We start from the raw sequence: 11,202 nt of genomic DNA on the forward strand, positions 1-11,202 counted from the left end.
CTGGTCATACAAAGAATTGAAATTACGTTTCTTACTTTCCCACGCAGACATAGACATAGATAGACGGTACAGTACCCATACAATACACACCATACAGACATTTGAAGTGCAAAACTGGAATCAGATGACATATACAACATTTATCTAAAAGAGGTATTTGTGTGCCAATTTCTGACATACTAATAGTAGCACTGTGAAATGTTAATAGATATTAGGCATAATATCACCTATAGGCCTACTAGTTACAGTGCTAGTAGCTAAGTTACAATACATTTTACTGTTACCTTTTACTGTTATTTTAATGGTGTTCAGTGTGGTGGGTCAGAAAGAAGCTATAGCCTACTGAATTTACTGAACCTGCTAGGCCTACTCTTTAGTCTGCGTACTTCTGAAACACCTCCTGATGGGAGCATGAGTTTGAAATGGGCAAATCCACATTGTATTTAGTTATTTTGGTGAAGTAATTCAATAGTAATAGTGTTGTAATGCCTTACATTTTAAATATAGTATGTATCAGATTACTTTTGAAAAGACAGTAAGCCTAACATGTAATCTTTGTAGTTTTTGAGTAACTTGCCCAACACATGCGCACTGTACATTTGAATGAATATGGCCGAAATAAAGGCAAAAATGCCCCAAAAATATATCGTTAAAATAAATGTGAATGTGGGTCAGATTTGAACAGCCTAAGTGTGGGCCTACAAAAGTGTAGCATCTTTATAAACACATAGGCCTAAAAACAGTAGGCCCTTTATATTCAGTGTTGTGTATTTTGTAGCCTATTACTTACGTGAAATGACAACATTGGTCAAGGGATGACGTGTGGGTTGATATTGCTGTTGAATATAAAACGTTTAACAGATTGCCCCAAACTGAAGAGCGCGATGGTCATTTTCAAAGAAAACAAAATACGCGCGAGGACAAAACAAGGCCTCGGTGACGATCAATGCACACACACACACACACACACACACACACACACACACACACACACACACACACACACACACACACACAGACGGATGTGTCTGCTGTGAACTCAAAAGGCACAAAGGGAGTTTATTGGTGATATTAGGCCCAAACAGGGGGCAATAAGGCGGGAAAATAAATAACCGAATAGCCAAATAGCCCCGCGGTAAAAGGGGCGGTTATGATACCCTATCCAACAGCCTTCCTCCCTCTCCTCTCCTCTCCTCTCTTTTCCTTTCTCCTTTCATCCACTCCTCTCCTCTCTTATGGCGCCCCAATTCAGCAGCTTTCCACGAGACCGAGGTTCAAGGAGAAAGGGAGCTCGTGAACAACCAAGTGCCTTGGGCCAGCTGCTCGAGCCGGATCCAAGAGCTACGGACATTTATTCAGCAATGTGTTCAATAAGTTCAAGATTCAAGATTATTCTTTTTTTTGTCTCACAGGAAATTTGTCTCGGACAACAACAAAGCTGCCGCCACCGCACCTAACACCTAACAAGAAATAAAACAAAAACAAAATAAAAGACTCAATAAAGAGGCCTATTCAAAGTGCAGTAAGTATACTGCAGTGCATAATGTATCCATACATAGCATTACTAGACAGCAGTGAATGAAATAGTGGGCTACATATCATGTGTCTTGTATTTATTCGGCTATCTGATGCCTCAGTGTGTAGGCTTGGCCTATCGGAGGGCTGCGTTGCACTTTTTGGGATGATGTGTTCCAGTTTTCCCGCCCACCGTTCTATAAAAGTTTATTACCATAAAAATGTAAAATAAACACGAATGATAATGGCGCGTGATAGATACAAGTCTTTTTTTTATTGAGTTGCAATATAATTTATGGAGGTTATAAAAACGAGCACATCATAAAATAAAATATGTGTTAAGTTATGTTTCCTGATATAAAATGTGTGTTAACCCTTTGAGGAGTAAGGAATTTCTAGAGGTTCTTCTAGAATTTTACTGGAACACTCTACAGCTCCCATAGACGTCTGTGTTAAAAATCTCGCAAAGACATTATGACATCATAATGAGAACTCAAAATTTTGGCAAAATTCTAATCACATATTTGTGATGGTACTCCTCAAAGGGTTAAGTTATTTTCCCTTATATTGGCCCAAGTGATACAGGGCCGTGTGTGTGTGTGTGTGTGTGTGTTGTGGACTTGGGGTCTCTCTCTCTGTGAGAGAGAATTGCTTTCGGGCCTGGATCTTAACAGCACAGCACGTGCGGCGTCTGGAATACCTAAAGAGAACTGAATGAAGTAAAGGAAAATCGGTTATGAATTATTATTATTATGATGATGATGATGATGATGATGATGATGATGATGATGATGATGATTATTATTATTATTATTATTATTATTATTATTATGCCCCGTTTGTCGCTCAGCACAGTCGCATGCGAATTCCAGTTCCGTCACCTTTATTTCTCACGCGCACCACCAGTAAACCTCCTCCTCCTCTCATATTGTCTCGTCTTGTTCCTCCTCCTCTCCTCTCCTCTCCTCTCATCTCATCTAATATCTTCTCCTCCTCCTCTTTCCTCTTCTCTCCTCTCCTCTCCCCTCCCCTCCTCTCCTCTCTCCTCTCTCCTCTCATCTCCTCTCCTCTCCTCTCTCCTCTCTCCTCTCATCTCCTCTCCTCTCCACTACCCTACTACTCTCTCCTCTTTCCTTTCCCGTTTTCTCTTTACTGGTCTCGGCCTGTAAATGTAATCGTTATGTGATAGTAGACCTGTCTGTTAAATATCTCGTATTCGGCAATCTCCTGGATCATGGACTAGTCTGCATATCAGATGTTATTTAGAGGCCTAATTTCATGAATTATGAACGCCGCTGGGTTCGCATGGAGCTGAGGGTGTTTGTGTGCGCGTGAGGGTGGATATAAACGCCACGGCAGCCATAAACGCGGATGGGCTCGAGCTATTAAAAGATGACTGTAAAATGGAGTTTGCCGTTTGCAGCGGCACCGGGCCTCCACGCGCCTCCGTCGTTGCTCTGCATTGTTCTGGCCGCCGGGGGCGGTCACATGACGCCCTCGTCCAATCTGCTCGCGCCCCTTGCGTCACCTTATTAGAGGTCTGTAGTTCACACCGGAGTCACGGAGGCTCGGGAGTTCCGCAGACTGTGCCTTTTGTGTGCGTGCGTGTTTTCGGTGGGTGTGTACGTCCGGTCGCGGTGAGTTTTCGATGCTTTGTGATGTCGACTTTGGGGACGTTGAGTTACTACACAGACACGCACATTACGCACGAGCCAGATGATCATTTGGCCGCCAGATTCTCCTCCGCTGCCGGTCTGCATCACACGAGAGAGCTCGCGCTACTGCACGACTATGGCGACCAAGACCTGTGCGCGCTCCAGACCAAATCTGCCGCTAACATCTTCGGAGCCTCGTGGAGTCCCGCGGCAGAGCCCGCGCGCTCCTCCTCCGGTGTGTACCAGCCGTACGTGCACCAGCCCTGCACGAGCGAGGAGGGCGACGGGATGGCACAACGAGCCTCTTGGACTCTAGAGCCTCTCGCGCCCCTCTCTTACTCGGGATTAACCACCACGAGCGCAGTGCACCACGAGATCAAGCCCGAGCCCCTGTCGGTAGGCGACGGCTGTAACACGGTGGGAGTACAGCCTCTGCTCGCGGACATCCACGAGGACAGCTGTACGCCAGACACCGAGCCTCCAGCCGGTACTGAATCCGGTTTCCCGCAGAGCCACGAATCGAAGGGCGCGCCATTACCGGAGGAGAAGCCGGACAACGCCATAGACCCCAGTAAGATCTTGCTGTTTAATTATTAGGCCTGTTATTATCATCATTATTATTGTTACTGTTATTGTTATGGCTGCTAATATTACTAGACCGGTTAGTCTTCAGGCCACAACTGGAGGAGCAGCGCGAGCGCTGACCAACCTACAAGCCGCGCGCTCTAAACAACTGCCATGTTGATTTCACGAGAGGCCATGCGTGCATTCCGTTAACTGCACGAGAGAAAGGAGGGCCCGAGCACTAACGGGGTTAGGTTTATTTCTTTAAGCCCGGAGCCTCTTTCCTCGTGAAGAGTTTTGGTGTTACAAAAAACAACTACTAAGGAGCTGAGTCAGAGTTCGTGCCACGTAGGCCTATATCCTTAATTGCGCGTACGACAAGACTATAATGGCACATTTTCGAAACGAGACAGTCAGATTTCAATGGAAACGCTGGTATAAGCCATGTCTGCCTCTCTCTCTCTCTCTCTCTCTCTCTCTCTCTCTCTCTCTGAGAGATTGGAGTCAGACCGGCACGAGAGGCCCAGCTGAAATATCAGGACCTGCAAACACCGAGCGAGTTTAAAAAGAACTGCAGAAGAACTGGGCATTATTATTATTATTATTATTATTATTATTATTATTATTATTACTACTACTACTACTACTACTACTATTAGTAGTAGTACCACTATTAGTAGTAGGCCTAGTAGTAGCCTAGTAGTTGTAAAGTAGCAGTAGTACTAGTTGTACAAACTAGTCCTTGCCTATAGTATTTATATAGACTAGTTTATAATTAGCCTATTTAATACGTTATATTATAATTATACATAGCCTATTATACAATGTGTTGTATTATTATTGTTATTGTTATTGTTATTATTATTATTATTATTATTTTATTATTATTATCATTATTAGTATTAGTATTATTAGAAGTAGTAGTAGTAGGCCTAGTAGTAGTAGTAGTAGCAGCTAGTATCGTCGTAGTAGTGTAAACTAAAGTATCTTAATTCTTGCCTAGTAGGCCTATTCTGAACATAGCAGTAAAGACAGTTAGCCAGAGTTTAAAACATAATTTCTTACTATAGGCTATTATAAATACCAGTAATTATTCAATATATTACAGATTAGAATTATGATATTAAAATTAGGATAGATAAGGAAAAATCGTCAGGTTTTTAAGAATACCTCGCAATCACTCCAAGGTCAAAAGTAGGCTGCACAGCTCTGCAAACGGGATTCAATGGCATTGAACATAAATACACACGAATAAAGCTTAACAGATAATAAAAACAAGTTTTTTTTAGTTAGATTACAGAAACAGTTGCAGTATTCATTACAACAATAAATAGTTCTAGTTGCCTGCTGACTTCATGTCAAATACCTTTAACCCTTTGAGGAGTACCATCACAAATATGTGATTAGAATTTTGCCCAAATTTTGAGTTCTCATTATGATGTCATAATGTCTTTGCGAGATTTTTAACACAGACGTCTATGGGAACTGTAGAATGTTCCAGTAAAATTCTAGAAGAACCTCTAGAAATTCCTTACTCCTCAAAACAGCAAATATTAAACCCCACATAATAATTAGCAGTAGGCCTAGGCCTATTACTACTACTGCGATTATCATTATTGTTATTGTTATTATTATCATCATCATCATCATCATCATCATTATTATTATTATTATTATTATTATTATTATTATTATTATTATTATTATTATTATTATTATTGTTGTTGTTGTTGTTGTTGTTATTATTATTGTTATTATGTGGCTGCTGTCTTAATGTGTAAGATGTTTAGACAAAGTAAATATATTTGGGCACATAGTCGGAGGGTTTTAGTGGATATTATGCTGAATTGTATTGAAAAAGTATTGAAAAGTATTGAAGTATTGAAAAAACAACACCACTAATAATAATAATAACAATAACAATAATAATAATAATTCGTTTTTTTGCTCCCACAGGTAACCCCGCGTCCAACTGGCTGCACGCGAGCTCCACGCGGAAGAAGCGCTGTCCGTATTCCAAACACCAGACGCTCGAGCTGGAAAAGGAATTCCTCTTCAACATGTACCTCTCGCGCGAGCGCCGGTACGAGGTGGCGCGCGTACTCAGCCTGACGGAGCGACAGGTGAAGATTTGGTTCCAGAACCGGCGCATGAAGATGAAGAAGTGCAGTCGCGAGACACACAGACTGCCCAAACATCACTGAGACTGCGCAGTGAGCCGCTTGGACACTCGGTCTTGGACCTTGGTCGCTCCGAGTCCGAAACTGTGTTTTTCCCGCCGGACTGAAGGTGATGTGTGTGGTGTGCCGGTAGGCTACTGGCCGTTGAGGTCTCCTGCAGCACCCGGAAATAGTCTTGTTGTTTTGGTGTCATTACGCACATTCACATGGCGACGTGCTTTAGTTGTTTCGGTGCCATGACGCACGCACATTCATGATGTGGGGAATAGTTTTTTTTGTTACTGCGCACATCTCGGTGGAGCTGTGATACATCCAGCTGCTGTTTTTCTGGTGGTTTATAAGAGTGGTGAATTTGTTATTATTTTGGTTATTATTATTATTATTATTATTATTATTATTATTATTATTTCCCCCGCACGTGACTACTTTTGGGGGATTATTTGTCGTGTTTATGTGCCATCAGTGGTGCGCGCACTGTCGAGTGGCCAGTTGGAATGTGTGTGTGTGTGTGTGTTTGCTGCATGTTTCGTGTCCTCGTGCTCGTGTCCTCTTGAATGTGTGTGTCTCTCTGTTCTGTTCTGTGATTCGGTGTTTCCTTGTTTGGTGTTGACTACCTGTTTTTATAACTACCTACTTTGTTGTTTTATTTTTTATTATTGTTTACGTTTAGGAGTCTTAGAGCAGGCCGTCTGTGAGAGTTTGTCTGTTGATGATTTTGTATTGAGGCAGAACTGACATTCTGTGAGATTTTTTAAAAGATGATAGCACTGGAACCATAGAAAGTAGCCTACCTCATTGACTCACGTAATGTTATTTTCAATTAGGGGAATGGAATTGAATGGATATTGAAACAGACAAACACAAAACTAAATAAAACAATATGACGAAATGTTTTGTAGTCTCTCTCTCTCTTTTAAAAGATAACCAAACAAATGCATTTTGGAAAGTGAAACCGAATTGACCTAACATTAGACTGGCTAAAAATGTGAATTATTTTGACATTTGCCCTTTCCCTTTTTAACTAAATGTATTTGCTATCGTTGTCACTGTCGGTGGAACAGTAGGCCTATTTGTGTGCTGTTCAAGGTTGGAGTAGTAGAGTTAAGCCTACTTTTATTAACTCAGAGGGACACTGCAATGTCTGACAGCTTACATAAACACACAAATACAAAACACACACAAATACCTAAAACACATCATTGTACATCGCAGTAAACATATAGCACACACTTCAGCAATTAGCCTTACAGTAGAACACATAGCCAAACGCTCTCACACACATACACGTGTGGAGTACATCAGCATAGATTACACTAAAGTGGACTCCTATGTCAGACTACACTAAAGTGGACTCCTATGTCAGATTACACTAAAGTGGACTCCTATGTCAGACTACACTAAAGTGGACTCCTATGTCAGACTACACTAAAGTGGACTCCTATGTCAGACTACACTAAAGTGGACTCCTATGTCAGACTAGACTAAAGTGGACTCCTATGTCAGACTAGATTACACTAAAGTGGACTCCTATGTCAGACTACACTAAAGTGGACTCCTATGTCAGATTACACTAAAGTGGACTCCTATGTCAGATTACACTAAAGTGGACTCCTATGTCAGACTAGACTTAAGTGGACTCCTATGTCAGACTACACTTAAGTGGACTCCTATGTCAGATTACACTAAAGTGGACTCCTATGTCAGATTACACTAAAGTGGACTCCTATGTCAGACTACACTAAAGTGGACTCCTATGTCAGATTACACTAAAGTGGACTCCTATGTCAGACTAGACTAAAGTGGACTCCTATGTCAGATTACACTAAAGTGGACTCCTATGTCAGACTAGATTACACTAAAGTGGACTCCTATGTCAGACTACACTAAAGTGGACTCCTATGTCAGACTACACTAAAGTGGACTCCTATGTCAGACTAGACTAAAGTGGACTCCTATGTCAGACTAGACTTAAGTTGTTAGACTGGGGTCTAAATGAGCACCTGCCAACCAGCCAAATGCTGGTGAAAAAAAATCATTTTCATCTGGTAGAAAATAAGACTACCTAGTTACTCTGACCCATTAGTGAGTGTGTGTTTGACTAGAGAGATTAACATTTTGGTTGGTGGTGAACAAAACTAATGAAGAGCCCTGCGGATTGCATTTCCCAAAAACATTTAAAATAGTACTCAAAGTGACACTGTCCCATTTTTTTGAAATAAGCCTATTTTACACCTCCCCTTGAGTTAAATAATAGGCTTTTATGGTTCTCCTGTACTTCCAACCGTTCTCTAGTTATGGCAGTGCACATTTCACCTCCAAGCTAACAGTTAACATTGAGTCCTATGAGACCAGTTAGCCGCGAGCTAACTCTGTGTGTGTGTGTGTGTGTGTGTGTGTGTGTGTGTGTGTGTGTGTGTGTGTGTGTGTGTGTTACTTACTAGACTAGACTAGAGTGTGTGTAGTAAGACACTGTGTGTGTGTGTGTGTGTGTGTGTGTGTGTGTGTGTGTGTGTGTGTGTGTGTGTGTGTGTGTGTGTGTGTTATTACCCGACTACTGTGTGTGTGTGTGTGTGTGTGTGTGTGTGTGTGTGTGTGTGTGTGTGTGTGTGTGTGTGTGTGTGTGTGTGTGTGTGTGTGTGTACTGTCATAGTAGTGTAGTACTATGGTAGTAATGTATTACTAAAGGCCCTGTGTACTGTCATAGTGGTGTGTACTGTCATAGTAGAGTAGTACTGTGGTAGTAATGTATTACTAAAGGCCCTGTGTACTGTCATAGTGGTTTAGTACTGTGGTAGTAATGTATTACTTAAGGCCCTGTGTACTGTCATAGTAGTGTAGTACTATGGTAGTAATGTATTACTAAAGGCCCTGTGTACTGTCATAGTGGTGTGTACTGTCATAGTGGTGTAGTACTGTGGTAGTAATGTATTACTAAAGGCCCTGTGTACTGTCATAGTGGTGTAGTACTATGGTAGTAATGTATTACTAAAGGCCCTGTGTACTGTCATAGTGGTGTAGTACTATGGTGGTAATGTATTACTAAAGGCCCTGTGCACTGTCATAGTGGTGTAGTACTATGGTAGTAATGTATTACTAAAGGTCCTGTGCACTGTCATAGTGGTGTAGTACTATGGTAGTAATGTATTACTAAAGGCCCTGTGTACTGTCATAGTAGTGTAGTACTATGGTAGTAATGTATTACTAAAGGCCCTGTGCACTGTGTGTGTGTGTGTGTGTGTGTGTGTGTGTGTGTGTGTGTGTGTGTGTGTGTGTGTGTGTGTGTGTGTGTGTGTGTGTTTTGGTGGCAAGTGCATCATTTCGCTTGCCTGGTTAACACCAGACCTAATCACAAGTGAGATTAGGTCTGGGGAGTTGCCTATTGTAAATTCCATATGGGGCCGGAATACTTGGCTATTATGACACACTGCCCTGCTCTCTGATTGGGCAGAGAAACTGTTAAGGTCGGAATGCTTGGCCATTATGACACAGATCCCGTGATCTTGTACGTTATGAGTCATCCTCGCCATACTGTCTTTCAGATCGAAACGATTGTGTAGAACTAAAGGCAGTATGGGAGTTCCCAGGCTATCATTTCGCCACTGTTACCTGAGTTTCCACTGGATATCAATGAAGTTATGAAGTTACTTTATTCTACTCTGAAGTTACTCTACTTGTAGGCCTGAGTCAACTATGAAGATATGTATTAAACATGTTCTCAAGTGTGTGTGTGTGTGTGTGTGTGTGTGTGTGTGTGTGTGTGTGTATGCACACGCATGCGCATGCTCTATGCAGATATGCAAGGTGTGTGTGTGTTTGTGTGTGTGTGTGTGTGTTTATACATTCTGTGGGTTACTGTAAGTATACTTTGTTGAACCCCAAGACAAGTACAAGATATATACAGCCCCCCTCCCCCCTCTCCTGCTCAGCACACACACACACACAGAGTGCATCCCAATATGTGACCTTGCCTCCTCCACTTGCCTCCTCCACTCGCTTCTCGTCATGATGACATCACTGACAACAGCATTATATTTCAATATCTTGCAAAAGCTCAATTGTAGAGTCTTTTTCTCGTTTGCAATTGGGATGGTGAATGAAAAACAGTCCCTCAAAAGTTGTTGTGGCTAGGCTGACAGCTGGGAAACTTTATCGTTTTCTCCACGGAGGAGGGGCCAGGAGGCGGGGCGAGGAGACAAGCGCAAGTGGAGGAAGCAAGATGGCATATTAAGATGCACTCACACACACACACACACACACACACACACACACACACACGCTCTCTCTCTCTCTCTCTCTCTCTCTCTCTCTCTCTCTCTCTCCCTGCACAACTATCTCTCTCTCTCTCTCTCTCTCTCTCTCTCTCTCTCTCTCTCTCTCCCCCCCCCCTCTCTTTCTCTCTCTCTCTCTCTCTCCCTGCACAACTATCTCTCTTTCTCTCTCTCTGTCTCTCTCTCTCTCTTGCTCTCGCTCGCTCTCTCTCTCTCTCTCTCTCTCTCTTGTACAGAAACAAACAATCCTCATGCCCTCACTCCTCATCTCTTCCACAGACAAACACACAGACAAACACACAGCATTAACACACAGCATTAACTCGGACTCTCTCACACACACCCCACACCACAGAGGAGTGTGTGTGTGTGTGTGTGTGTGTGTGTGTGTGTGTGTGTGTCTGTCTGTCTGTGTCTTTGTGTGTGTGTGTGTGTGTGACAATGTGTGTGTGTGTGTGTGTGTGTGTGTGTCTGTGTCTGTGTGTGTGTGTGTGTCAGTTCTGGTCTGGTGTGGTCTGGTCTGCGGCTTCTTTAGTTGAGTTGTGACGCAGATGTAGACTCTTGAAGACACACACACACACACGCATACACGCACGCGCGCACGCACACACACACACATGCGGAGCCTTCAAAGGCTGAACCCAGATGGACCGTAAAGTATCTGAGCTCTCTCTCTCACGTTCACACACACACACACACACACACACACACACACACACACACACACACACACACACACACACACACACACACACACACACACACACACACACAGACTGCCCACCCCTCACACACACACAGACTGCCCCCACACACACACACCAATAGCTGTCTGCTGTCCCTCTGTTAATGGCACATACACACACACACACACACACACACACACACACACACACACACACACACACACACACACACACACACACACACACACACACACTCCTCTGTGTCTGTCCTCTGATGACTTTATGGCTGGACTGGCCGCTGCAATTAGGGTTGCGTTGCCGAGCAACCATGTGG

At 42.9% G+C, this 11,202-nt stretch overlaps 1 protein-coding gene across 1 annotated transcript; it reads left to right on the forward strand.

Annotated features, from left to right (window-relative positions):
* The first annotated feature begins 3,002 nt into the window (after positions 1-3,002).
* Positions 3,003-6,793, forward strand: hoxa9b (homeobox A9b). Its single transcript, XM_063197929.1, has 2 exons — positions 3,003-3,741; positions 5,691-6,793. Exons 1-2 carry the CDS (start codon positions 3,174-3,176, stop codon positions 5,936-5,938), a joined length of 816 nt encoding a protein of 271 aa, XP_063053999.1. The 5' UTR covers positions 3,003-3,173; the 3' UTR covers positions 5,939-6,793.
* Positions 6,794-11,202: the final 4,409 nt, after the last annotated feature.

Source organism: Engraulis encrasicolus, chromosome 5 (assembly GCF_034702125.1).
Source record: "Engraulis encrasicolus isolate BLACKSEA-1 chromosome 5, IST_EnEncr_1.0, whole genome shotgun sequence".
Lineage (NCBI taxonomy): Eukaryota > Metazoa > Chordata > Actinopteri > Clupeiformes > Engraulidae > Engraulis > Engraulis encrasicolus.

Coding starts and splice junctions, on each gene's coding strand:
- hoxa9b (XM_063197929.1), top strand. CDS start 3,174: ATGTCGACTTTGGGGACGTTGAGTTACTACACAGACACGCACATTACG. Junction 3,742..5,690: donor GGACAACGCCATAGACCCCA/GTAAGATCTTGC, acceptor TTGCTCCCACAG/GTAACCCCGCGTCCAACTGG.